Genomic DNA, 27,010 nt, shown 5'->3' with positions numbered 1-27,010 from the left:
GGAGAAATGGCGCTAACCGGTCCAGTAGCAAAATGACGATGAGTGCCAAATGGAAAAGCTGGCAAGGAAGCAACGCCGGCTGGCAGCGGGCTGAGTTAAATTTAGTCAGTAAATTTTAAGGCCAAAATTCCGTCTCCACCGAGCGACAACACTACGAAGTTACAGGCGCCCAATATATAAAAGTATGTCTAGTGAAAGACAACGACACTCAAGTATAGTACCTTTTGAAAGTGAAGTAAAAGCTACAAAATACATCGCAAGAGCTGGTCTTCGGTTGCGCAGTCGGCACTGCCAGTAGTAGTGACCTCTGCCACCAACTGCTACTGCACGTGGTTAGCGCAGCTTATGTAAGTTCTTTCTTAGATTTAGTGGACGCCGTAAACCGTAACTCACTGAAGCTCCCGGGTCGGTATGGCCAGCCTCGCCACAGCCGTCTCAGCACTCTTCAACGCACCAGATCGTGCAGATCCCAATTGCTCCCAGCCTCGAACAAGCCCGGCCGTCGTCTCCCCGCTGGACTTACTTTCGGTCACATATCCCCAGCATGGCGGCCAGCTACTGGGACTCGACGCAGAGGCGGTTCTGGGAGTTCTCCAAGGAGCAGCTGGCGGCACTTCGCCAACGCAAGCAAGACGAAGAGCGCAGCCTCGTGCAGATGTACCCGTTGCCGGAATGGCGTCACCTCAGCCTGTTCTTCTCGCAGCGTGAGTGGCATCCGCACTTCATACTGACAGCTCCGCTGTGCTGCCATGCTAACGTGCCAGAGCTCAACCGCCTTGCTAAGCGCCTGCAGGCGCGCCAACAGGCCCTTGCGACCGCCCAGGTCTACCTCAAGCGATTCTACTGCAAGGTCGAAATCCGCCGCACCAACCCCTACCTCGCCATGGCCACCGCGCTCTACCTCGCGTGCAAAACCGAAGAGTGCCCGCAGCACATCCGCCAGGTCGTCCAGGAGGCCAAAGTCCTGTGGCCCGATACCCACTGCCTCGAGATTGCCCGCCTCGGCGAGTGCGAGTTCTTCATGATCTCCGAGCTCTCCTCCCACCTTATCATCCACGCGCCGTACCGCACGCTCCAGACCCTGCAGGCTGAGCTGGGCCTGACGCCCGACGAGCTCACCCAGGCGTGGTCCATTGTCAACGACCACTACATGACCGACCTGCCGCTGCTCTACCCTCCGCATGTCATCGCCGTGACAGCCATTGTCTGGGTGCTGGTTCTTCAGCCGGCAACGTCCGGTGGATCGAACAATGGCGGCGGCATCGGCCTCATGGGCCAGACTATGGGCACGGCGAATGGTAGCGGCTCTGGCGGCAACCATACGGGGGTCGGTGGTAACAACGGCGCTGCACCTGGCGGCATGGGCGTCGGTGGGTCTTCGTCGATTCAACCGCCGCCGCTACTGCTCTCCCTCTCTTCTCTGGGTCCGGGCACGAGCACCCCCGGTGGCGGGACACCAGGCACGCCTGGCATGAGTGGCATGGGCACGCCGACGACTGCCGGTGGCTTTCCAGCCATGTCGTCGGCTCGGTCCGTGGCGTTTGCTCACGCCCAGGCACAAGTCGCTGCTGCAGCCGCTCTTCTCGGTGGCGGCGGCCCCATGCAGCACATGCCACAAGGCATGAACCCCGGAGCGGCGCAGAGCGGCTATGCTGGCGGGAACAACAATAACAACAATAACAACAATAACAACAGCAACAGTGTCGCCAATGCTAGCAGCAGCAACAGCAATACAGCGTCGGAAGAAACACCACCGGCCGACGGCGGGCGCACGGCAACGATGCACTGGCTGATTCGCTGGTTGGCTGAGAGCGGGCTCGACATGGAAGCCACCATCGACTGCACCCAAGAGATGATCTCGTTCTACATGGCCAGCGAAGAGTACAACGAGAAGTTGACGCGCGAACAGATTAACCGCTTTGTCAAAGCGCGTGGACTGGACAGGTGACAGCAGTGATACGCATAAATCATTCCTCTCAAGCATCCCTATCTACATCGCTACGAAAGCAAATACACCGCAGGTTTGACAATCTGAAAGTACCAGGCCGCACATAAAGACACACCTACGACACAGCGACAGGAACGGGCGCGGGCAATTCAGACGAAATCGCCCCGGTCGTGTTGCCTGCGGTCGGGTCATACACAAAACCAGGCATCGCCGTCGATGTCGCATTCAGTCCCCACGCGGTAGGGCTGTCATCGTGCACCGTCGTGCGCCGCAGGTCGCGCTTGTGCGTGCCATACGACCCCGCGCCCGCCCGGTGCTGCACTGCGCGGTTGTCCCACATGACAATGTCGCCAGGCTTCTGCCACGTCACCGACGTGACAAACGGCGCGCTGCTTACATGCGCATTGAGCTGTTGGATGAGGCGGGTCGACTCGTCTGCATCCACAAGACCCTTTGCCTCGGTCTCGAGGCTGTGCAGGTGCGCACCTACATAGAGATTCAGCCGCCCGCTCGGCTCGTGCCGCTGCAGGATGTGGTGGCGCATGTGCGGCTGCGACCCCGGGTCGAGGTCGTGGTAGAACTCCGGGTCGGCGAGCTTGCGCGAGTGTGCGATACAATGCCGGCCCACATAGTTGTTGGCCAGGAGCTGCTGCTGGAGGTCGGCAGGCAGCGTGTCGTACGCGGTGCGCGAGTCGGCAAAGTCAGTTGTGTTCCCACCAGCACCGGCCGGCGGCAGTTGAACGGCCCGCAGCAGGCAGTACGACGCGCGACGCGGGTTGAAGGACGAGTCGACGTGGAAAATGCAGTTGCCCTTGGCCTGATGGGCACGGGGCGAATCCGGGTCGAGTACGTTGCCGTCGGCATCAAGGTTGCCAGCATCGAACAGTTCGAGGTGGCGGTACCGCATCTTGCGGCCGGGAGATAGAAACCGCGCAATGTTGTCAAGATCACCGAGACGCTTTGAGAAAGCAACATGGCTGTCATCGTCAAAGCCTGTATCGCGGAACACGAGGAAGCCGTACTACAGACTGGTTAGGCGAGAAACCCCTTCTTTTTTTGGGGGTTTCAGCTTTGCTTCGCAAGAAGGAACCAAATACCTTGGCGATGCCGGCTTTGATCTCGTCGAGGCCCGCATCCGATAGTGTTGCGAGGTCGGCGCCGTGCACCTCGGCACCAAAGGTTGCGTGGACCGGCGTAAACGTGAGCATTTCGAAAACGAGTTAATGGCACTTGTTGAAAAGGGTGTCGGCAGGCAAATTAAAATGGGAAACCGAATTATAAATAGGAAACGCAAAACAAGATTCTCCTAAGGATCACTCGAACCAGCAACCAGCCTCAAAGTCAATAAAGTCAAATCAAGTCTTCATGTCGTCTCTAGTGCTACCTCGTGCCCTTTTTATTTTCTCTTCTCACGCCGCGTTTATAAGGCCGAACTGGGTAACTGGCCGTCAAGAACTCTGCTTGCGGTATATGCTGACCAAAAGGAGATGGCATAAAACGCAAGTGCCGAAGACCAGGAAGCGTTCTAAGATGCGGGGGAACCACCCAGGGGAGACCATAAACGTAGCCAAGGACTACCAACCTTAGATGCAGTCGACTCTGGTCTGCTTCAGTATGTGTACGAGTGTTATCGGAATCATCTGCCCCAACCCAGGATAGCGTCAATGCAGGAGACCAACATCACGTAGTGAAAGCTTGTTTCGACGTCGCGATTGCGGAAGTCTTCTTCCTCGACATATTACCTCGCCTTGTGACTTTATCGTCGCCCACAGAGGGCCATACAGGCTGTTTTATTGAAATACCCTTCTGATAGTAGTCGAGGTAGGACATGCGCACACTCTGGAACGCCGCTCAGCTCCATGTGGTCCGCGAGATCATACTGAAAGTCGAACAACAACCTCGTCAACGCAAGGTCCACCGTCTCATGCTTAATTATGTTTGCGCGACCTTCTCTCGCTTAATATAGATAGATCTTGATATAAATTCAAGCAGGGCGTATTCCATCAAAATAATTCACAGCTGTGAGTCGGACTAGAATACAGTTCCTTCTCCTGGCCTCCATGGAATGAAGCATGCAAACAAGCCCTCTAAGAAAACGTCTCTCACTTCATGCCTCCCTTCGTGACAAAGTGAGTGGTCCACCATTGCAACTACAAGTAGTGCTACACCGCCTCTGGAAGCGTGCTGGCACTGGTAATCCACGACGAGGACCGCAAATATGGCGTTCCACGGCGGCAAAACAGTCATCGACATGAGTCGAATACGTGACAGCATCACGAGTTAAAACACGTCAGAAATACGAGACGTATCAGTGACAGTAAACCAACTGTTACAAATTCACGGACGATAAGGCACTCGAAAGGTAAGAAGGTAAACACGTAAATAGCTAAAAAGAAGGCTAGCCGATATCCGAGTCGCTGCCAAATAGTACAACGAAGTAGAATATGCAGAACGACGCAAAAATGCTCCATTTGCTCCTCATGTTTCCCCTTTCCAGTGGTAGTAGTCTCATATCTCGAATCGCAACACGGGAATCTTCCAAGACAAAACAAGTAGACGTAGACAGGTGACAAATCGCAAGATACCAACTCCGCAAGAAACCTCTCCCATATGTCCACGTTCTCGAAAGCCACGAAAAGCCAACAAGAAAATGGAACATTGCGAGATCCGCTTTCACAAAACCCGGTCCCGAAAAGGTGAAAAACGACAATGAAAAGAAAAAAAGTAACAGAAAGATGACGAAAAGATGAGACAAAACCAGAAGAAGGACGAAAAATAAAAGCACAGTAAACCCAAACGCAACGCAACGGCCGCTTTCGTTGCCTGCAAGCCGATCCCCTATGTGGCTCGAAAATGACAAAATGACAATGACAACCCCTTTGATTTTCACAAATCAAAGTATCAAACACCGAGTGGAAAAAAAGCAACAACGCAACTCCCAACCAACCGCTGGAGTCCTTGGACAACGTGCGGGAACTAAAAATGAGGGATGAAATGATGACAACCATGAGACGAAAGAAAGAAAAAGCCGCTGACAAAAAGAGACTTGATCTAAAAAAAGATATTTTTTGTCTTTCAACTCGTGGACCCATAATGAACCGTTTTTTATCGTAGTAGTAGAGAAAAAAGTCGCTCGCTCCTGTATGACGCAATAAAAAAGAGCGAAGAAGATTTGATGCAGTTCCGTAAAACTCCGTGGTCGTAAATAAAAACCGAATATGCAGAGGATTAAGATTTGCCGGTTAGCGCTTGAAAAAGAGAAGTCGCCAATGCTGAAAAGAACAAAGCAAAAAAAACGCCAATTCGTCGAGTCAAGACAGCCATTATCTTTCGAAACTAGGAAACACCGTTGTTCCCAACCGGGGTATGTATTTCTTTTCGATACTTTGTCGACCGATTAAAGAAACAAAATAAGAAATTAATCGGGGAAAATTTGAAAGGGGGAATAGAACAAAGAACCAAGAGCGAGGTCGGTAATCATTCGTGCCGCGCCGGACGTTGGAGTAGGACGAATAGGGGAAAATGTCGGTGACAATCGGTGGACGTCGTCGAGCAAGAAGTGGTATTGTTTGTACAGAGGGGTATAGATAAACGAAGAAGTATAAACTGGTCGAATCGGAGTTCCGGTCCCCGCAAGGAAAACGTCGTACAGGTGAGGGAGGAGGATACCGGTATCCACTCTATTCGTTTGTTTTGTCGTGCCCGCCCACGCAGTGTAAGAGAGTTCCGCGATGAAAATCAATGGCCCGCCGCGTTCATTTGTTCTTTTTTGGTTGAGTTTGTCGGTGTCCGCGTCAAGATAGTTTGGCTGTCGATAGAAACGAAGCAAATTGGAGCTGCTGGGTGTCTCTGTTCTATTTCGAAAAACCCCGTGCACACAGGTTCAAGTACTGAAAGGAGACATAACCAAAACTGCACCAGGAGATCGTTGCTCTTTTTTTTTGCACATGACAGAAAGGTAAGGAGACAAGATCATCAAAAATACAGTATTGGCTATCTTACCAGACAGTGCCAATCGTCTGCTGCGGGAGACGCATACTGGGGGACACCGACGGCTGAACGGGCGTAGCCATGCTCATGTGGGAGCCGGGGCGGGAGCCAGGGTTGACAATGGGAATGGGGTTGCGGGCCCGGGTGGCGGCGGGTTGGTGAAGTTTCATGGTGTGCTGCTGTGTCTGCTGCAGCGCGGGGAGAGTGAAGGAAGGAGATGATGCGTTGAGGGAGAATGCAGGTGCCGCCTGGACAGGTTGCGATGGCGAGTGCTCCGGAGAGTTACTTGCCAGCGAAGACCGCTCAGAGGAGGCACTGTGGATAGAAACCAAGTCGCTCTCGGTCAGCAAGGACGGGCAGAACTCCATATCGTCTTCCAAGTCGAACGAGCGACCAGCCTCAAACTTGACGCGGAAGGCGGTCAGGTTCAAGCTGTCGGTCATCTCCTTGATTGAGCGAATCTGGCGGTACTGATGATGCTGTTGCTGCTTGTGTGTGTTCTGGGACACGGATAGGCGAGGCGCCCGCCGACTCCGGCCACCGTGGTGGGAGTGGCTGACAGCGGGCGCCGTTGCCGTCGTGGTATGTTGCTGGTGAGCATTGTAGTAGTAAGACATTATCGACCGATGGGTGATGAACTCAAATCAACATAGATATTGTGTTGGGGTGGGTGTTGCTTGGTTGAGGACGTGGTGTCGTTTGGAGAGCGGAGGAATGCCGTGGTTGCGAGATTTGCATGTATTTATTTAGGTAGAAATATGACTCGATCTTGGGTTGTGTAGGTAAACTCCCAAGTGGCGTGCTTATTTTTGACCGTTTGCGTGTCAAAGTAGTAGTGCGCCCAACGATGTCGAGGGATTGTTCAATCAAGTTGCTTTCCAAAGTCAACTCAAGGTTCGTTGGGTCGTCAAGAAGACCAAATGTGTGGACGCAATACGATACCGGCGAAATGGAGGAGGGAAATGAGGCAGTGATAAAAGACTGAGCAGTGAAAAAGTAGATGGTATCAAGAAGAAATGGAAGAACGTAAATAAAGAAGACCGTCAAGGAAGAATAAGAAGATGTGATGGTAGAGAAGAAAGGGGACGAGAAGTGCTTGCTTGGGTGTGGTGTGCGGAAAAGAGAGGTTTGAAAGATGAAGATGCAGGTTGCGAAAGTAGAAGAGGAACGGGATTGGGAGAGAAGGCACTTTTGATCGGTTCGGTGGTTGGGGGATATGGGTCGGTTGTGGTTGTGAGAGTTTTTAGTGCGGTGTGGGAAGGAAAGAGCGAAGAAAGAAAGCGAGAAGGGCGAGGGAAATGGGAAAGAGCGGGAGGTCGAAAAAGTGCCACAGGTCAAGAGGGTGTGGGGAAGGCGAGGCCAAGCAAATCCTGCGGCGACGAAAGCAGGACTTCAGTTGGACTGGGCCTGGAAGCAGGCAGAAGACTACCAGAAGCGGCCAGCAGGCACTCTAGAATGTCGAGGAGCACAGTGCACGGTTCGACGCATTACGGGCTAAAGTCCGCCCAACAGTCAATCGAGGGTCTTGTCAACCACTGAAACTGCCAGAGGAAGGCAACTAACGCCCTGGCTAGCCAGGAGAAAGTTGTTGGATGATAGTACGTATACAGTGTGCAGGGGACTTAGTGGGTCGTTCTGTCCAGTGAGAGGTGAGAGCTGGAGGGGACTGGTGTGTGCGAAGGTGAAAAACAGAGGCTGGTGTGTGCATGCATGCGACACACTTCACGAAGCGAATAGGTGCTCAGAAATAGCGTTTGGGCAAGGCGAGAGCGGCTGGGAAGTTGATCGAAGAGGGAAAGGAAGGAAACCATGCAGGCTGCATGATGATGAGCAGTGCAGTAAAATGTGCATTCTTTTCACTGAGCGCTGGACGAGAGAGGCGAAGGAGGGGCGCAGCGTCTGGGCTGGCCCAATAGCGGGCATGGCTAGGCCGGATCAAGGGTGGTGCGGACGGCACAGTGCGGGCTGCATACCAGGACTGCAACTTGCATCAGGTGGCCGAAAACGGATCAGGAAGAAAGAAAACAAAAACAAACCAAAAAGGCTGAAGAACAGTGGAGAATCAAAACAGAATGCAAAGGACAGCAGGGCGCTGCGGAAATAGAAACTGACTACTTATGCACGTGCCTCGCGCACTGTGTCCACCGGACTGGGCCCCAAACAGCCAGAGAGCAAATAAGGCAAAAGGAAAGAGCAATTGGACCCATATAAAATGTCTCCACTCACACTTTTCTGCTCATATTTGCCCATATCAGGCGTAGCGTGCAAGACTCCACATCATTATCAATGGTCGCCGCAACGTGGACCCCGCTTTTCTGCATTTCACTCTGCACAAATTCCGTTTCGCCACCAGCGAGTTTTGCCACTCAGCCATTGGCCCAGCCATGTTCAAGCGCCAGGTCGTCTGGCTGTGACAGGCCTAGACAGGCTCGGCAGGGTTCGGTCAAATTGGACTGGCGGCTGGAGCGACAGCGCCCGCAATTCCTTTCCTTCAGGTCTTCGCCGCCCTCTTTTTGTCGGTGTCCCGCGTGCCCATCAAATTTCTCTGGCGTGCAGGCCGGATGCATTTGCTAGCAACAGCATGCCATTTGCTCACGCAACCGGCAAAATTCCAGGCAAGCTCACTGCAGCACAGCGCTCCGATGCCTTCCGACTGCTCGCTTCGTATCGGAGCTTCCAGAGCGACTCCTCCGCAGACGTCCCAACGCACTTTGTTCACGGCGTGGCCGTACTCAGGATGCAAATGAACTCGCAGCACGACGATCAGTCATGTCGGCGCACGCCAGATGACGAGAAGCCAGTAAATGGCGAAAAGGATGGCAATCAAGAGATGTAAGATACTCCGTACGGGGCACGCGACAATCAACCGAATCTCTCTGGACTGGACTGTCTCGCTTCGCTTTTGCTGCTTCACAGAAAAGGGGCTCGAACAATGCAATTTAGAGGGCCCCATCGCTGTACTCCAGCGCAATAACAAAGCGAGTCGCCTTGCATGACCTTTGGGCGGAAATGGACCCCAGCGGTGGATGTCAGTGCATAGCCGCTGGACTGTAATCTCTTTGCACTGCGGAGCACGGAGTACGGCAGCTGTGAGGGCATGCGGAAAGTTGTAATTTACGGGCAAGGACTGGCTTCTGGGTTCTCTCGCGCTGGAGCATTTTGGTGAGGCGTGTGCTTGGAGGTCCTGAACGGTGAAACTGCCTCAAGACGGCGACCGAATCAGAAACAGAAAAGGGGGGAGGGGTGACCAAGAAAGTGCCTTTGTGCTTCCGCCTCGGTCTTGGCAGGTTCTTTTTGACCAGCCCAAACCCTCCTGAGCCTCCCTAGTTGGCGTGCAGTGCGTGCCCTTGATTTGCCAATTGCGGAGTTGCGATGCAAGTTTCTAACACAGGTAATACCGCGTACAATGTACTTTTGTCCGCCCTTTGGCGCTGGTTCTCGACCTAGACCTGCCTTGACACGACGTTTGCCGCAAAAGCTCTGCACTGTTGACCTATCATCACTTGCCGCCTTGCTGGGTTGCAAGCAAGGGTGGACTGGGGTTGCGGAGGGAGGGCTGGACGAGAGGAGGATCCATAGGTTTGTTGGCGTCTGAAGTTGCAAATTTGCGTCTCACGAGACAGGGACGGCCTGTCCAGTCTGGCCACCGTCTGCCGACTGGACGTCAGATGAGGCCAGATAGGACAGTCCTAGCTTCGGACAATAACCCTTTCGATCAGCCACCTCTTTTTCATCTTGCTTGCCTTGCATTCTTGCTTTTTTTCTTTCTTGAATTCTTGACTACTTCTTACAAACATCAAAGTTCTTCAAGACGGTCACGTTCCCAGGGGTGAACCCGCCTGTATACACAACTTATACTTGTGAGATATGTGCCTGTTCCTGGCTATAATTACGTCGTAGAGGCAATGGGCGCACGTCCGTTACCAACCATGCCTATGCTGTATGTTCTGATGTCCTATTTTAAGTTTTCAGGGACAAGGTACGGGGCACGACAGTACATATGTGGAGACAACGATTCTCATGGTGATAGTTTCGCAGCTCAAATTTCTTCTAGCCGAGAAAGGGACGTATTTCTCCCATCTGGACGGCCTCGACTAGCAAACAGCAGGTCTTGTTGGACACTGTGAAGAAATCGTCACGACTTTTAGCAGGGCGGAGAGGGAGCATAAATTCAAACGTCAAGGCCCCCCAAGTACCCCACTGAGCCGCGGATAGAGCGAATGTTTCAGGAGGCGGGGAGCAATCGTGAGATGGGGGAAGGATGAGGGAAGCCGAGTGAGAGTGATTACGAGGAAGGCCTGGACGGTCGTCCTCATTGGACAATGTTGCTTACCATCCAGCGGCTCTAAATGCACTTTATTAGCCTTTTGTGCATCTCAGCAATATCCATCGCTTCACGGCATTGCTCGACAAAACATGCCAATTCATTTGGCTGTGTGTGCCGGAGGCTCTATTGCATCGCCACCTTTACTCAAAGTAATTGCTCTGTCCGACATAGATTGCTCACGTAGTCACATAACGCCGAATGGAAGGAGCGTCGATGGGCGGAGGCAATGCCTTTCAAGTCATTTGCAGCCCCATCCCCTGTTGAACGAGGGTGTTGATAATCAAAACCGAGGCGGAAGCGGAAGAAGAGCTTAAAGAAGAAAACAAATATGAAAGTCTTCCAAGGACACAGCGGTTTAAATCTCTCCAAATACTGAGACGGTCAAAATATCCTTGTCTTTCGTTCATGTCTGGCAGTGACCCCAAACATGCGTCCAACATGTCTATCTGTGCCCTTTGCCCTATTCCCAACGGTGCGCCGGAATTCCTCTTCACGCCGTTCAACAAACAACAGCTGGCTCGCCTAGCAACAGGACCATTCCATTGTCGACGGATAGGCTTTCCTCTCAAGGCAGGCAAGACAAGCAAAGCTCACAGGTGTCTCACTCTTGAAAAGAAACAGGGAAAGAAAAAAGCTGCACGGAGACCACACAGAAACCGTGCACATCAAGCCAATCTTGTGCAGAAACGTCCTGTGCAGAAGAAACGGGCTTGGACCAGTGGGATGGCATCAAAGGCTAAGAAGATACATCGTGTCGCTTTCCTTTCGCTTTTCACGCGTGACTAGCATCCCTTACTTCGTGTTTGTACCTTTGCCCGGAAGCGCATGGTCAGCTTACCCAAGTTTCCAGCAACATTGTGTGCAAGAATGTGATATGATCGTGTCGTCTCTCTCAACAGTTTGCCTTGTTCCAGTGGCACAATGTTCCAGAGCTGTCATTTTGTCGTTCTTTGCCCTCTGGCCAATCCATCGCCATAGCCCTACACCACGATCGCCCCCATCGATTCTCCTTCTCACACCACCAAACTAAATAAGCCTAGAAAACCCTTGTAAAGAGCGGTGAAAGGCATGGCTCCCATGTCTTGGTTTGTCCTCTCTATCATTCAACAACAGGCCTGTCAATAACGCCCGCTCCCGCCTCGTCACAAAACTTAAGTCTCTTTCTCGGCCTCTCACACGATTTCACTGGTCCATAACGACCCTATCCGTACGAAGCATGTTACCCTGCTAGCTGCTAGCCGCCAATGGCGCGTATTCGTGCATTCAATTTAATTGACCGCGCGGTCCATTTGCTCTAGGGACACGAAAATGATGTCGTTCGCGTTCGAAGAGGAATTGAAGACAGAGACGTGAGAAACAGAGATAGAGGATGTGACAAGAGTCGCTCACATCCTGGCTTGTTCTCTTCGCTAAAAGGGACCCCCATGGGAAGATCACGCAAGCTCCGTGCGCGCCATTCACACTTTAAAACGAACCGGCAGGACAAGAAACACGGCAGCATAAGAAAGAACGAAGAGCAAGAGACAAGAGACACCAAAACCTGGGTTGATCAATCAAACACTTCTGTGTCTATTTTTCCTTTCCACTGATAACAGAGACGATGAGTATTATACCACACGGCCAGGTCACTCAGGAAACAATCAACTGGACCCCGGCAGAGCGTTTTTGATAAAGTGCTTTTGATGTGTCCCGTGTATAAATTGCCTGGTTTTAACGTGACACATCATATTCCCTGCAGATGGGAAAGAGGCACACGTCAGAATAAGCGATACGACGCAGGGGGACAGGAGAGAATAAAGTGGTCAGAAACAAAAGGTCTGGATCTTCCAACAAACCCTTGGAACGAAAAACTGCTTTGCTATTTTTGGGAGAAGAAGAGGCAGAGTTTGCAATGCCGCTACATCACTTGGTTCAGGATATGCAAAAGGCATGCCGTTCTTCATATGCACTCTGGTTGCATTAGAGCTTGAACCTCTTTGTTTCTTGTTCACGGAGGGCGTCCGATCGCTTGTTTGGGTGGCTGTGATGTTGCCTGGGTTTGGACTACTTGTACAAAACTCCTTCTTGCATTCCCAGCCAGGAGCCCGAAATGTCGAGGCTCTCTGCAAGGCACACCCAAAAACGTCGTAGGCTTGATAGATCTGGGTGGCCTCTTCCTTGGTGTCCCACTCCGGCAGACTGCAGCATCTCTTCTCGGGTGGCTATGCAGGCGGGCTGCCTGCCTGCATGAAATTTGCTTCGGATGAAAAGGGGTTGAGCAGCGATCTCATCGACCACGTGACGTCCTGCTGATGGTCAATGACCCCGTAATGTGGCATCCCGACTGTGCACGGACCGTAACACACGCCAAAGCCACCCCCGGAGTAGAAATGGGCTAGTAGGAGCTTGGACTTTGATGGGGCTGTTCAATACAACGGCGGCTGTCACGTGCCGTCAACAAGTAGTCTACCACCTAGAAAAGGCATCACGCAGGAACATTCTCATGGGCACCACAACATCAGGAAGTCAAAGTAATATTGGAGTTACTAACACTTTTGTTATGTCCTTTCAAGGTTTCTATTTTTATTTTTATTTTTTTTGTAGAAAAACGTTGCTCGTTATTGTATTGTAAGATTACTACAGTTTTTATTTCATTTTTTGAAAACCCTCCAAAACTTTAGCACAGTATTTTGACTTTTCCTTAAGGTACACAAAACGAACAGTACGATAACTATGCACAACAAGTAAAGAATTTCTGCATAATTTAACTCAGATAAATCTATATCATACGAATGTTACACCTTTTTATGCCAGTCCGGAGGGCTGACTAGGAAATGTGGCTGAGGTACAATCGATTGACCATTTGGAAAACGGCAATAAAAGCATCCCAACGCTGTACAGGGCTCCATGGGCAAGCCACAATAGTTACAAAAAGCATAGTTAGAATTCCAAGGGATTGATAGATGGGACCTATAGCCAACGAAAAGAACCGGTGTTGTAGCTGTGGTCTTATTTGCTGTTTTTGGGTAAGAGAGAGTCTCGATCATTCGTTGTCGTTCTTTGCCCAGAACAATTACGTCATACACATGTTACAGTTCAGCAACTTGGTGTGGTAATCACCGGTCCCCTGGGGCCGTTGAAGAACGAGGGGCAACATGCTCTCGGCAATTGAAATTAAGCTGATACACCTTTTTATCATCAGTTCTTCATTGACGGAGTACCACTTGCTTCTTCATCACTGCTCAACTATTGAAACCTTGCGTCGCCACAACCCTCAACCGCATCATCCAACATGGCATCCTTGCTTCGCACCAGCGTTCTCAACCTCCGCCCAGCCTCTGCGGTCGTCCCAATAGCAATTCGCCCGCTGTCGACGACCGTCGCACGGAGGCACGGTGAATCCGAGAGCAGTGAGTATCGCTCGCCCCTCCTTCGCTATCTTCCGTTTCCCCATCACTAACACGCCTCAAGATGACCCCGAGTTCGAAGTCGAGAAGCTCAAAAAGGCATCCCTGGAGCGTCAGAAAAAGGGCGAGGGCGAGTGGATGTCCTCACTGGCCTCGGACAGTGAAGAGAACGTCAAGGCAGATCGGTCCAACTTCAACGTAAAAGACGCCGTCGAGCAGGCCAAGGCCGCACACAATGCCAAGCAGCCGTCCAGCAGCAAGAACAAGGCATAGACAACTGCTCTGCCTATACATATCGACAGGGACACCCAAAAAGAAAGGAAGTATGCTACCGCATTTGGGGCGGGGTTTTGCATTTGCAGATTAGGTATAACGGGAAAATGTACATGGAAGGACAGCATCGGGGTTCTCTAGGGTATATTCGACTGCAATAACAACAAAAAAAAATAACTCTGAGCGTTGGCTAAACTACGAGGAACTCTGTAGAATTAAAGACGACAAAGAAAATACACGGATGTAAGCAAATGGTATATGAAGAGAACGGAAAACACAAACATACAATAAACGTGGACGTTCGATTCCGTCAGACCAGTTGGACTTCCAGGTCCTACCTGGTCACGCCTGGGGGCTGCCCACGGCCTCGACCACGTCCCCGGCCACGGCCACGAAGTCCGCCGCCACGGCGCGCAAAGTAGGGTTTGCGAACATTGGATGCGCCCGCGCCGGACCCGTCGCTGTCGTCAGTGTTGCTTTCGGAGACACCACGTTGCTGCGAGATGGGTGTCTTCTTGCCGCCACCTTGGTAGTCTTCGTCGCCACTGTCACCGCCTTCGCTGTCTGAACTGACAAGCCGTACAATGGTCGGGCCGCCATCACGAGATACCCCAACGGGTCGACCACGAGCCGGCCGTCCACGTCCGCGTCCGCGTCCGCGTCCACGTCCACGGCTGCCCAAAGGGGCGCTGCGTGAGGGCAAGGACGGTGACGTGGGACGAGGGAACTCGTCACTGCTACTCTCGTCAGCGAGGCTTGTACGGCGACGAGTGACTGTTGGAGCAGGCTTGGGCGTAGACCGCGTCTCCTTTGTCGATGACGAGGGTATGACCATTGGCTTGTCCACGGGCTCAATCATGACAGCCGACGAAAATTGGGACGCAGGTACAGGGGCTATCGCCGTTGACGGTGATTTGACAGTTGAAGATGTGGCGCTACTGTCCTTATTCTCGTCCTTTTTCTTGCCGCCCATCTTGAACTTCTTGCCCTTGAGCGCCATGCGTTCTGCCATGGACATGAATTGGATGGAAGGCGGCGGAAGGAGACCCGGGGTATTGGGACTGCGGGGACGCTCGGCAGGGAGGCTGGGACGTCCCGCGCTTTTAGGTGGCCGGCCCGGCCTCCTCTTTGGCGGAGCACTGCTGGGGCCTCGGAACGAGTTGTCGCTGTCGCTGTCGCTGTCGTCGTCGTCGTCGTCGTCCTTGCCGGTGCCAGTCGTACCTGTTCGCCCCTTGTTGGGAGGCCGCCCGGGACGTGCCGCATTGACCGGCTTCCAGGCGCTGCCAAAGCCCTCCACGGACTTCTTTCCAGCAAACGCAAGGGAGGCCGCAATGCGAGACCGTTTTGCCGCAGGCTCGCCTGAGGGCGTGGCAACTGAACTTGCCAAGTCGCCCATACTTGACCGTGGCGGCCGACCGCGCTTCCGACGCTCGGTTTGTGCCTGTCCAGCCTCCTTGGAAGAAGAACCAGCAGCGGCAGCTCCAGTTGCGGTATCTTTTGCCGACTCTATGGTGTTTTTAGCCGGCAATGGCGATGGTGAGACCGGAGCAACCTCGGCAGAGGGCCCCTTTTCGACTGACGGAATAACATCCGTGTCGTTGACGACAGCAACCTTTTCCTTGGTCGTCGTGACCTCTTCGTCAGCTTCGTCACCGCTGGCTTCGTCAACTAGATACGAAACCTTTGGCCTTGCGTGTCGAAGTTCGATAATGTTGGCGGGATATCCATGGGTCGGTCCGTTAACCTCCTCTTCTTCGTCTTCATTGTTGGCAGTATCGGCATTGTTGTTTTCGACCGTTTTTGCTTCCCGATTAGCTGCACCATCTGCTTGTGCAATGGCACCTGCCATGGCCGTTGCGATAACGGCTTCGATTGATGAGGTAGCCGCCGGAGGAGCAGCAGCTGTAGTGATCTCGGAACTGGCAACATCTCCCGCAGCCGCAGCACCAATGTCAGCAGCGGTGGTCGCAGGTGGTGGGTGCTGTGCGTTCAATAGCGCTGGGTCCAGGTTCATGTTAGGATCAGCGTCGGTGGCTGGCTTCGTAACCTTCCGGCTTCTCTTTTTTGGGCCGGTGTAATCGGGATCTAGGTCTTTCTCCTGCTTTGGTTTACGAATCGGCTTATGTGTATAGCCCTCCAAGAACTCAGGCAGTGTATCCATCGAACCTAAGCTGCCTACCGTTGGATTCGGCGCAGGTTCATGGTACGGGTCGAACAAGATCTTGTTCGGGCTGTCGTCGTCGTCCATGTAGTACGCTCTGCCAAAGGTCGTCACCGCCAGCTCGTTGTTGAGCATAAAGTCCGATGGGTTAGGATAGCCGTCGACCAGCTCCGGGTAAGATGTAGCCGAGCCGTCCTGAAGCAGAGACGGGTTGACGCCAGACTCACCGCGACGGATTTCGTGAAGAGGATGGGCACTGTCCGGTCCGGCCACCGTCGTGGCCCCAAAATCATGGCCATTATCCACCACGCTGTGGTCCTGGCTGCCATTCTGTATACTACCGAAACCATTCTCTAATTCGCCTTCAGCTCCTTGGGCTTTTGCTGCATCGGCTTCTTGTCGTAGTCTTTGCATACGTTTGCTGGCAATACTGCGACTCTCCTCGCCGCTGTTCTTCAGCCATAGCAAGTTGTGTAATCGGAAATTGATCAGCGACTCGACACTGCGGTCGTCGGCAATGGGACGTGTATCGTGGCCAAGTAGAGTGCCCTTTGGAATGTACGGGTTGGTGATGCCCGCTCGCCTGCAGGCGCCGCAGTTGCAGATCTTCATGCACCGGGGGCACTTCCAGTACTCCATTTGCATGACTGATTGGGGCATCATGTCGAAGCCCCGGTACAGTACACCATAGCAGTAAGCCTCAAGGCACCCGGGTGTGGTGCAAAACGCGAGGCGGTATCTGTGATCTTTGTGGCAGCATACGTGGCAACGGTAGGTATCGCCCTTTTTCGACCGACTCTTCGGCTTCTTCTTGATAACTTTGCCGTTGTCGTCGACCTCGGGCGCCTCGGGCTCCTCGGGCTCCTCGGGCTTTTCCAGGGGTTTCGTGATATCTCTGAACGGCCGTCGGCGAAGCTGCTCTTGACAAATCTGTGCCACTGGCTTCTTGCCAGAACGGAGTCGAGCCACCTCGAGGGGAGGCGGCGATGAGAAGGCGTCGATAAAGCCATCGTTGCTTACTACCATGGCCTGCCAGCGGTCGTAGTTGCTGACAAGCTCCTCCCATGGCCACTGCTCACACCAGCCGAGGCCCGAAACGCACATGCACGAGCGGCCCATAGCGTAGCACTCCATACAGACATCGTAGGTATCTTCGTCGCCGTCGGCAAGTGGCCGCACGCAGTGCTTGCACGTCAGAAAGCGGTTGAAAATGTTGGACCGGCAGTACGAGCACGTGATGTTGGAATCGAAGGGGATGTATTCGACGTTCTTCTCTTTAGTGTTGAACATCTCGTCCACGAGGATCTCTATGAATAGCCGCATCAACTTCTTGAAGTCGTCGGCGACTTGCGAGGTTCGGACAGGGTTGCGCATGGTGTCCTGATCGATACCAAACGAGACGAGTTGGCGGTCTGTCTGCGCATATTCGAGCACTTTGTAATACTTCTTCATCGTATAGTAGATAATGGCCTTGTTCTTGTACTGCTCGTCACGACAGACAAGCCGCGCCTTGGGCAAAGCTTCGTGCAGCGCCATCTCCAGTGTCTCGACAACAGTGCGGTTCCAAGCCACCTTCATAGTTCGTGTGCCACGGTTCCAAACCTGGTGCGGCGCCAGTGGCGGGACCAGAATGAGGTCGCCCACCTTCTGTTCGACGATATAGACGGGAAAGGCAGCTTTCTTCCAGGCATTGATCTGCGCAAAGTGCTTCTCGATCTCGACATCGTGACCCAACATGGACAAGAAGTACTCGCCGACGACTTCGCGGTCCTTGGTCTCGGTCATAAACCAAATCGAGCTGCCGGGGGTTTCGCCGTTTTCAGAGCCCGAAGCCTCGACCATGATGTTCTGGCCCAGACTGGCGCACATCTCTCGATGGGCCGGTGTGTATGTGCCCTCGTGGCCAATGTAGCACATGAGGTTCTCGGCACGCATTTCGGGCGGAAGGCTGCTCATCAGGTCGCCAGCACGGGCCGTCGGGCGGTCGTCTACAAACATATCCTGGCCATCATCTGTCATGCCGTAGTGGTTGGTGCTGTGGCCGCCCTCAATGTCCTCGTTGAGATAGAAAATTAGCCGTGGGAGAACCTTGGCCAGCTTCTCTTGCCATTCGGGCGGGCAGTCGATGTCCTTGAGGTAGAGGCGCTGACGGCGTTCGTCGCGGAAGTTTCGGGGCGTCCACTGGTCCGTGAGCTGCTTCATGGAGCGCAAGTAGTGGCCCATGGTCATGGGGATGTTGGTCTTCCCGTTAATGTCCCACACCCGCTCCTCCTTGCGGTTGTATACCTCCTCGAGCCATTTGGCACTGAAGAGGTCCTTGGGCAGACGGTCGTTCCAGTCCTTGATAACGAGGGGCTTGCCGCCGTTGATGACGTGGATCATTACAAGCTTCTCGAACCGCTGCTGGCCGAGCGCAAATATCTCAGACGCAGAGATTTGTGTGGCCCATTCGAAGTTGGGCGTGTCCTGAACGAGGGCGTGGAGGTCGAGGTCCGGTGGGATGGGGTCGAACTTCGCCTGCGGGTGTATTGCGACCGGAGGCATCGTGGCGGGTCGGGCACGAGGCACAGCCAAGTGTGCCTGCGGTGGGAGGTGTGCCTATAAGAGGTGTGAACCCACCGTCCCGGGGGCGCGAGAGTATCGTGTTGCAAAGCAGCGAATCTCGAGGTGGCGCAATGGCGCAGATGAGGTGATGCTAGAGAAGGCTGAGAAAGATTGTTGCTTACGCGTGTAGTGGCCTGCTAGGATCGCAAATCATGCCGGGGTCAACATGCTGCACGTAGCGCGCGGCATGCAAATAAAGCGGTGAAGGAGTCGTCGCGAGTAAGGTCGCGCATGCAACAGAATTGATCGTGTTTTAGGCGGCGACGAGATAATGTTTGCGCCTGCACTTTTTTCTCTTGCACGGGCTGCAGCCGTTCGGCGTTCTAGCGGCTTGAAGCGTGCCCCGGCAAGGTATGCGGCGGCGCCTTCTCAAAAGAAACAGTAAGCCAATGAGAGCGTGCTGTTTTATTGAGCTACATGATTACATAACACGACATTCCCAAAAAATGTACTGTCGTGTAGCATTCCTTCACAGCTCCGGACAGAGTTCGAGGCGAGACGGAGCTTGGAGTTCACGACTTTGACAGATCTTGAGGAATTTCAAGAAGTTTTGGAAAAGAACACTGTGTAAGGTACGCTTCACCTGGATACAGAGCTCAATGCTTTACCAACCAGTCCGGGTTTGCCATTTCGATTCGCGATTATTTTCAGTTGTCCTCCCGCCGGAGACCCGCGTGCAACACAGGGTCCGAGTATGGTTTAATTTCTGATGCTTTGCTTCTTTAACAATACTAACCGTATTTCACAGTCGCCTGCTATGGGGTCGTTGTTCTTCCATGTTGCCCGGTCCTTGCGGCCGGCATACCTGTCACCAAGTCGTGTTGCTATCAGGCCAATGTCGTCCAGGGCGATGAAAACAATTTACGCCAGTCTCTCGACGGGTAACTCTAGCTGGAAGAACTCCAGCGTGCCCGCAAGAGTATCGACCGTGCGTATATGTGGCCCACCGGCACTTTCCAGAATCCACACAACGGCAGTTCTGTCCTATCCGGCTTCAGCAACGGCCGCCACTCCGGATGTGAGGCCACCGGCGCCGTATTCGCCACCGACAAGCGGCCTTCTTTCGATTCTTCCCGCATCATGGGTACCGTATGCAGAACTCATTCGTCTGGACAAACCTACCGGTTCATACTACCTCTTCTTCCCCTGCCTTTTCTCAACACTTATGGCCGCCCCTATGGTTGAGCCGGCAATGGCATCTCCAGCCTCGGTTGCTGGCACAACTTTGCTCTTCTTTACGGGCGCCGTCATCATGCGTGGTGCCGGTTGCACGATAAATGACCTGTGGGACCGCAACCTTGATCCTCATGTCGCCCGCACACGCCTGCGACCGATTGCCCGCGGCGCTGTGACGCCCTATAATGCCCTCGTTTTTACAGGCGCACAGCTTCTCACAGGGCTGGCTATCCTGCTGCAGTTCCCGACATCCTGCCTGTACTACGGCATCCCGAGTCTGGCGCTTGTTGCGACCTACCCGCTGGCAAAGCGCGTGACATACTACCCTCAGTTTGTATTGGGCCTGACATTCTCGTGGGGCGCCATCATGGGCTTCCCGGCACTGGGCATTGATCTCTTATCCAACTCGGCGGCTTTGGCGGCATCTGCATTCCTGTATACTTCCAATATTGCATGGACGGTACTCTACGACATGATCTACGCGCATATGGACATCAAGGATGATGCCAAGGCGGGCATCAAGAGCATTGCGCTCAAGCATGCTGCGCAGACCAAGGCCGTGCTGATCGGCCTGGGCGCTGTGCAGATCGGCCTGCTGGCCGCTGCCGGTGTTGCATCTGGTGCCGGCCCGGTGTTCTTTGTGGGCAGCTGCGGCGGCGCATTGGCTACACTGGGCATCATGATCAAGCGGGTCAAGCTTGAGAGTGTCAAGGACTGCTGGTGGTGGTTCGTCAACGGCTGTCTATTGACCGGCGGTGTGATCAGCCTTGGCCTGGGGGTGGACTACCTAGTTCGGTACAACAACCAAGAACCCCAGAAGAAGATCGCGGCATAGATAACAAAGATTCAGAGGACCAGTCCCCCTACCATGTACGAGTACGTAACACAGAATATAGAAGAGCGGTTACACAACGTAATAGCAGTTTTCAATCTCAAGACACTGCCAACATGGAACATGATTTTTTTTTGAATGTTTTTACATTGTTTTTGCTAGACATGAAACTACCAGAAACCCATACAGCGAACCAAAGAGTGCCAACTCGCCCGGTGATGCCAAAAAGGCAAAATATACACGAGTATATATTTGCGTCCGTTCGACCACGAACAGGACCTGGGCGCCGTCCGCCTCTCCATTCAGTCGTTCACTGTCGGCTGTGCAGTCCCATTTCCGGTCTGCACCGTTCTTCATGCAGTTTTATGTCGGTTGCTTTCCTTTGCCTGTTGGTGTCTTTGCGTCGTTTGATTTTGTGTAACAAGTGAAAACCGATAACCCAAGTTTTTTAACGTTCAGTGTCGTCCACACAATTCCGAAGCCTGCCCGTCGACGCCGTTGGTGCACATCCTCCCTGGTTGCCGCGAAAAATAAACAAGACCGAGCTATTTACGATCTTGGCTTCTCCTTCTTCTCCTTCCACAGGGCCAGCAGACCGACACCGGACACCTTGACGACCTTGAAACGCACACCGGGAATATCACCCTTGGCCTTGCCCTTGCGACCGAAACCAGCCAGGAGAACCTCGTCGTTCTCGTCCACGAAGTTCAAGCAACCGTCGTTGGGGACTGGGAAGAGGAGAGTGCCAGTTAGCATTGGGTTGGCAGGGCCCACAAGAGCGGAATTGTCGAATGTATCGTTTTACTCACCGAAAGCAGTGACTTTCTTGCCGTTCTTGATGAGCTGGACACGGACACACTTGCGAATAGCCGAGTTGGGCTGCTTGGCCTCAACACCGACCTTCTCCAGAACAATGCCCTTGGCGTGGGAAGAGCCACCGAACGGAGACGACTTGAAAGCGGTACCCAGGGCACGCTTCTTGTAGGCAAGATCGGACCAACGCTGCTCACGGCGGTTGTTCCGGAGCTTGCGCGCTGCGTTAAGACCACGAGGCTTTCCTTTACCCATGTTTGCTAGAAACGAACAGCGTTAGACAAGATGACACCTCGACAGATTGCAAAAAGACGGCTGGTTCCGAGGCCAAGGGCGAGAGAGAGAGCAGGCGGTCATCGAATACGTGAGACGGATGGCAAGTTATCGTTAAGAGCAATGGTCGTATGTACGTCAAGAGCAGGTCCGTTCGTCGGCCGTAATGTTTTCGAATCGTCTGTCGTCGTTTCGTGTTGCGGGAAAGCTGCTGTGATGTCGATTTGCCAAATAAAATTAAAAAAATCGTAGATATTGTCGCCCAGTCATTACCGAATGTTGAAAACCGTCGCTCTCTCGTCGCGGTGGCTCGTCAAGAAGGATGAATATGCGCGAAGCAAACGTACCGATTCGTGTGTGGTGATCGCTGTGAAGATAGTTTGTTGATGGAGGAGGGAGTGGGAAATCGAGACAAGCAGGAAAACTTCACAACTACGATGGAAACTTTTTCGGCTCGGGGCTGGCAAAAAAATGGAAGACCAAGTACGGCCACACTACCTTCCCTTTCGATCCAGTAGGGTTTTCTCGCCCTACCTTTTCCAATGGAAAAAAGTGGAGTTTTTGGTGGAAGAAAATTCTCTGGCCTATTGCGCGAGCCCCGCAGTCACATGATTATTCTTACATGCATATCTATATATAAGAATATTGTTTAAATGCATATCTTGCCAGAACGTCAGTGGGGCCCCCAAGCTGCCCTGACAAGCTACCTTTACATGGTATCAACCAGTTAGGTAAAACACATCGCAGCTGGTTAGAAAGGTCAAATCGCAAGATGTAGCCATGTCTCAGTGGACAAAGGGAAAATCCAAGCAGCGGGGGCCGCCGCCGGCCCTTTTTGCCAGCTCCTCACCAGCTTCATCCAGCCTCTCGCTTGCAGGTGGAGACACCGGAAGCGGTGCTGTTGGAGGGACAGCCGGGCAGGGCCAGCCGACCAATGCCGGGACTGGTAGTGGGCTCGGCTTGGGTGCTGCCGGTGTATCACCTGGCGGAACCGCGGCCGCTACATCCCGCATGCCGTCTCTGCCTACGCTACAACGCACGACATCGCGACTTAGACAAGAGGTCAGCAACGGAGGTGGCGGCCTGAGCACTTCGGGCGGCCCGCCCCCCGCATTGTCGGCAAACTCTTCGACCGTACACAGCCAGGGTGCCAGTCAGGGATCCTTGCTTGTGGGTGGCACTGGAGGCTCGGCCGTGGCAACTCAGGCGAGTGGTGCGTACGCTGCGTCTGGAGGTTCCGCCACCAAAGCTCGTGCACCCGCGACAGCGTTTTCTCTTCCTCTCCCTCTACGCCATGCTTCCTCGACACGAGCCACCGATAGGACGGACGCTCTCTGGGCTGAGATGCAGGCGACGCTTGAGGAGGTGGAGCTGTCGGCGTCCGAAGGTACGCGCGTGTTCGGCCCCGACCACGACCAAAAATTGGTGGCACTACGCCAAGCACAGATTGCACTGGCCCAAGCCTGGGCTCAAAACGAAGCGGACGAGACCGGCGGTATCGGCGGCGAGGGTATGCTGGGAGAGGGCGAGCTCTCAGCGCACAACCTGCTCAAGGCTGCAACAACAACGGCGACGAGCATGTCGGGCGGTGGTGCTGGAGGAAAGGACGACGAGGTGTCTGCCGGCGGCGGGCTCAAAGGGGATGGTAGCGCCGCCACACACTCGAGAGACAACGTCGAGCGCGTTGCAAACCGCCCATTGGAAGAAGAAACGCAAGTAGATATCTTGCTAGCCCGCAAGCGGCGTGAGGCGAACGACCGCTACTTTCAACGTGTAAACCAGGGTGTGTTGGATGTCGTCGCGAAGCTGGAGGACGTGGCCGACGCAATGCGGGCTGTCGAGCAGGAGAGCATGGACATATGGGGTGGGGAGAATGACAGTGAGCAGCAGGAGAGCATTGCGTCATGAGCGAGCTAGTATGACTGCGTTTGTTTTTTACGTGCTATTTAGCATGTTCCGGCGAGTGGTTATCTGTTTACATTTTGAGCATTCTCATGGAAGCGGGATGGCGTTAGCATGCGTGTCTAGACTTCGTTTTTATGTCTTTCTAGGAAGCCTCTGAATTTAAGGCCTAATAAATACACAACGGCTTCGTAAAGCCTGTAAAATATGGTTCCGTCACATATATACGTTGATACCGGTTTGCAAATGCGGTTATTATCAGTTGGCGCCCATGGTAGGAAGTGGCTTACATTCGGCCACTGCTTGATCATTAAATATCATAAGTAAGGGACGGTAAGCTGCAGTTGTCTCTTAATTACTCAGTGTGCCAGTACGCAATCATAGCTCGTTGCATTATCCAGCGTTAAATATATTCTCCGAACCATTTCTTACGGAGATAAGCAAGGGGGAAACGAGACGACCACACGACGACTTTGTGTGGTTGGACTGTCAACATTACCCTGAGTACTCATGTACGCAGATCCACATGACAACCTACGGAGGAATATTTGGCCTAACTAGCTAACCATGGATCGGACAGTAGTTCTCGTGCCGTCGGACGAGCGCGCGGATCCCAAGTCAAGGCGCGCCGAATGAAGTGCAAAAATAAAGTCTTGTTGTCACCGAGCTTGGTCTCTGCTGCTTCAAGCGTTTTCTCTGTGGGGATTGGTACAAACTCGCCCCAGTTTCCTGTAAAAGAAGAACAAGGTTAGTACTAGTCGCGATTGTAACTTCATGCCGCTGGCAAGAATCATGAATCACAATCCACCGTACCGTGTTCGTCCCAATACTCTAATGCACGTGCTCGGTGCCGATCCAGCAGCTGCTGTGGTGGCGGGCCGAGAGCGGCAATGAGCTCAGCCAGGTGGGCGCCGTCCGAAAAACTGCCGTCGTCTTTGCGGGCGCTGAAGAGTGTCCGTCCTTCTAAGAGATCCCATGCCGTAAGTCCAACGCTCCAGATATCAACCGGATAGCTCCACTGAATATGTAGTAGCGTCTCCGGAGCCCGGTACATGATGGGCATGATATCGCCGGCATGGGGCCCGGGGCCGAGCCGGGCCTCACCAAAGTCCGACAGCAACAAAGGGCCGACTTTCGGCTTCATGAGGCGGGATAGATAGATTGTGCGATCGTGTACTTGTTTACGAGGGACAGGATTCTTAAGTTCGACCTCAGCCAACTCTTGAAATATGGAGTTGTCGTATGCCCCGAGAAGAAGGTTACCGGGATGGATATCTTACGCCTAATTTAGTAAATATTTTCGGCAAGTTGAAGGAGAGCATGTAGACTCACCTGTGTGTACGCATTGCACTTCGCTGTGTAGAAAGTCCACTGCCTCAAGCAGCTCTTTCATGGCAGCTTTAACGAATCCCTCATCGAACCCTTCACCGTTCATAAACACAGTATCCATGTCACGGATACTCATCTGGGACACTTGGAGCGCCAGTACCATGTGTGTACCGTGCGGTCCGGTGATTTGAAAAGAATCTAAAAGCTTTCGGACGTTCTTCGCACCATGGTGCCGGCTTGGTAAAGCTTTGTCTAGACACCGGTAAAAAGGAAGTTCGCGGTGCTGCACGGAGTTGTGGATGTACACTTTCAGTGCGATATATTGATGATCCCTATTTGATGTGGTGGTTAGTGACAGTGCCTTCGCTGCTCAGCCAGTACGTCGCTCATCAATACGGGCTTGGGGGCAGCATACTGCAGGTCGTGAGCAAGCCAGATCGTAGAAGATGAGCCATAGCCCAGTTTTGCCACCGTCTGAAAACGGCCGTGGAACACCTCGCCGAGGCGCACTGGATAAAAGTGTTCTGCGCGATACTCTGGCATGGCTTCTTCCTCAACCAGCTGCTCGTGCGCGATCAAATCGAACCCGGTCGAAGGCAAGGTTCGAGGTGCAGACTGCATGCACTGCGCCGAGCCCAGCTTGACGGCATGCGAGCTAAGTGACCTTTGGATACGCACAGAGGCCGCTGGTGCCGATGCTGGCCGATGCTGCGGTCGTGCTGGAAAGAAAAAGCTGCACGAAAGCGGCTGCCAGAAACGACGAGACTGTCGGCAAATGACCCGGAGAAATGTCATGGCAGATGCTGCGCCGTAATAACACGGAGACTATTTGGCCGCGACCGTGATGAGGCATCAACGACGCTATCAGATGGCACGACTGTCAAGCAGGAAGGACAGTCTGGAACGTGCGGTTGAGCAAAAGGCAGCATATCAACCATAGCTAGTCTTGTGCAGAGGAGCAGGCATGATGTAGGTGGTAGGCGCCGACGACGACCAAGCTCAAGGGGCTACAATGGGAGGCATAGACTAAAGTAAGTCTTTGGCTCAGGGAGAGACTATGTATGAAGGCAGAACGCCAGCTTGTGAGTTGTGACACACAGTTCATGTCCAGTTGGAGATCCGACAAGCCACAAACAACCAATGGCCCCACCATCCGGTGACCGTGCAAGCACCAGACACGCTATGTCAAGCTGCCTGTTGCCTCTTCTGTCTCTTTTTGCCGCCTGGTCCTTCCGCCTTGCAACATGTGTGATTACCTCCTGCCCACTGACTAACATGAGCCGCCCACCATTTATTACTGCCAATCACCGTTTCACCGCCTGGCGCTACTGCACCTTTGCCACAGGCAGAGAGAAGCCTGACCTCATTCATTTCGCCTGGCCCCTGCGACCCAGTTTTGCAGCTTTTCCACTTCCGCTATTACCAAGCCATGCTCGCCAGGCTGCCCACTCACAGCTGGCGCCTCCTACAGCCTACACCAACTTGATTCGCACCTTCCCTACAGGACCAGCATCAGCGCCTGCCGCCCAAGCAGAGTCGCCGTCCGGCACAGCAAGCCTGAAATTTCGAACCTCTGATCTCCACCTTCCTTGACTTTTGGACCTCAACATTATTCCTGCTGCACATCTTTCCGACGCATCAGCCATCTTCATCCTATACCGACGTCGTCCTGTTTTTGCATTCGGAGATATAGCGACATTTGCATCAAACCGCGCGACATTTTGCTTTCTCGCCTCGAATTACACGACCACCTGCCATTCACCCTGCTGGTGACCTAGCTCAGCCGGTCTGCGAGGCTGCCGATTTCCGAGAGACCTTCCTGCACGTTTGTCTCTCTGCTGCCGGCTGCCCACCGCTCGGCACCTCTCTTTTACTTCTGCCGTTTGCATAACCGGACCATTCGGACGATTTTCTACACCGAAGTTCACTTGCTTCTTGGATGCTCGATCCGCGCGGGCGGAGTGATCGCCATCCACGCGTTCGCAGCCGTGGAGGG

General features: G+C 53.4%; 10 protein-coding genes across 10 annotated transcripts; 5 read left to right on the top strand and 5 right to left on the bottom strand.

Moving 5' to 3' along the window:
• Positions 1 to 544: 544 nt before the first annotated feature.
• Positions 545 to 1,948, top strand: SPBR_08447 (cyclin-C; the record flags this gene model as incomplete). The annotated part of the gene is made up of 2 exons (XM_040766685.1): positions 545 to 704; positions 765 to 1,948. The coding sequence occupies 2 exons, from the start codon at positions 545 to 547 to the stop codon at positions 1,946 to 1,948; spliced, it is 1,344 nt and encodes a 447-aa protein (XP_040614332.1).
• Positions 1,949 to 2,063: 115 nt separating this feature from the next.
• SPBR_08553 (alpha-ketoglutarate-dependent 2,4-dichlorophenoxyacetate dioxygenase) lies at positions 2,064 to 3,156 on the bottom strand (the record flags this gene model as incomplete). The annotated part of the gene is made up of 2 exons (XM_040766791.1): positions 2,064 to 2,969; positions 3,046 to 3,156. 2 exons carry the CDS (start codon positions 3,154 to 3,156, stop codon positions 2,064 to 2,066), a joined length of 1,017 nt encoding a protein of 338 aa, XP_040614331.1.
• Positions 3,157 to 5,946: 2,790 nt separating this feature from the next.
• On the bottom strand, positions 5,947 to 6,555 carry SPBR_08708 (uncharacterized protein; the record flags this gene model as incomplete). Its single annotated transcript, XM_040766946.1, has 1 exon — positions 5,947 to 6,555. The coding sequence occupies one exon, from the start codon at positions 6,553 to 6,555 to the stop codon at positions 5,947 to 5,949; it is 609 nt and encodes a 202-aa protein (XP_040614330.1).
• Positions 6,556 to 8,519: 1,964 nt separating this feature from the next.
• Positions 8,520 to 8,774, top strand: SPBR_08769 (uncharacterized protein; the record flags this gene model as incomplete). The annotated part of the gene is made up of 1 exon (XM_040767007.1): positions 8,520 to 8,774. The coding sequence occupies one exon, from the start codon at positions 8,520 to 8,522 to the stop codon at positions 8,772 to 8,774; it is 255 nt and encodes an 84-aa protein (XP_040614329.1).
• Positions 8,775 to 13,536: 4,762 nt separating this feature from the next.
• On the top strand, positions 13,537 to 13,924 carry SPBR_08753 (uncharacterized protein; the record flags this gene model as incomplete). The annotated part of the gene is made up of 2 exons (XM_040766991.1): positions 13,537 to 13,654; positions 13,716 to 13,924. 2 exons carry the CDS (start codon positions 13,537 to 13,539, stop codon positions 13,922 to 13,924), a joined length of 327 nt encoding a protein of 108 aa, XP_040614328.1.
• A 334-nt stretch (positions 13,925 to 14,258) lies between these two features.
• SPBR_08077 (transcription factor jumonji) lies at positions 14,259 to 18,629 on the bottom strand (the record flags this gene model as incomplete). Its single annotated transcript, XM_040766315.1, has 1 exon — positions 14,259 to 18,629. The coding sequence occupies one exon, from the start codon at positions 18,627 to 18,629 to the stop codon at positions 14,259 to 14,261; it is 4,371 nt and encodes a 1,456-aa protein (XP_040614327.1).
• Positions 18,630 to 19,866: 1,237 nt separating this feature from the next.
• Positions 19,867 to 20,700, top strand: SPBR_08633 (4-hydroxybenzoate hexaprenyltransferase; the record flags this gene model as incomplete). The annotated part of the gene is made up of 1 exon (XM_040766871.1): positions 19,867 to 20,700. The coding sequence occupies one exon, from the start codon at positions 19,867 to 19,869 to the stop codon at positions 20,698 to 20,700; it is 834 nt and encodes a 277-aa protein (XP_040614326.1).
• Positions 20,701 to 21,246: 546 nt separating this feature from the next.
• On the bottom strand, positions 21,247 to 21,765 carry SPBR_08730 (small subunit ribosomal protein S23e; the record flags this gene model as incomplete). Its single annotated transcript, XM_040766968.1, has 2 exons — positions 21,247 to 21,425; positions 21,507 to 21,765. The coding sequence occupies 2 exons, from the start codon at positions 21,763 to 21,765 to the stop codon at positions 21,247 to 21,249; spliced, it is 438 nt and encodes a 145-aa protein (XP_040614325.1).
• A 798-nt stretch (positions 21,766 to 22,563) lies between these two features.
• On the top strand, positions 22,564 to 23,691 carry SPBR_08540 (uncharacterized protein; the record flags this gene model as incomplete). The annotated part of the gene is made up of 1 exon (XM_040766778.1): positions 22,564 to 23,691. One exon carries the CDS (start codon positions 22,564 to 22,566, stop codon positions 23,689 to 23,691), a length of 1,128 nt encoding a protein of 375 aa, XP_040614324.1.
• Positions 23,692 to 24,238: 547 nt separating this feature from the next.
• SPBR_08716 (protein kinase domain-containing protein) lies at positions 24,239 to 24,829 on the bottom strand (the record flags this gene model as incomplete). The annotated part of the gene is made up of 2 exons (XM_040766954.1): positions 24,239 to 24,414; positions 24,499 to 24,829. 2 exons carry the CDS (start codon positions 24,827 to 24,829, stop codon positions 24,239 to 24,241), a joined length of 507 nt encoding a protein of 168 aa, XP_040614323.1.
• Between the last annotated feature and the right edge of the window lie 2,181 nt (positions 24,830 to 27,010).

The sequence above is a fragment of the Sporothrix brasiliensis genome (assembly GCF_000820605.1).
Source record: "Sporothrix brasiliensis 5110 chromosome Unknown Cont22, whole genome shotgun sequence".
Taxonomy (NCBI): domain Eukaryota; kingdom Fungi; phylum Ascomycota; class Sordariomycetes; order Ophiostomatales; family Ophiostomataceae; genus Sporothrix; species Sporothrix brasiliensis.
The sequence above is the reverse complement of the archived record's forward strand: the minus strand, read 5'-3'. Positions and strand labels throughout refer to the sequence as shown.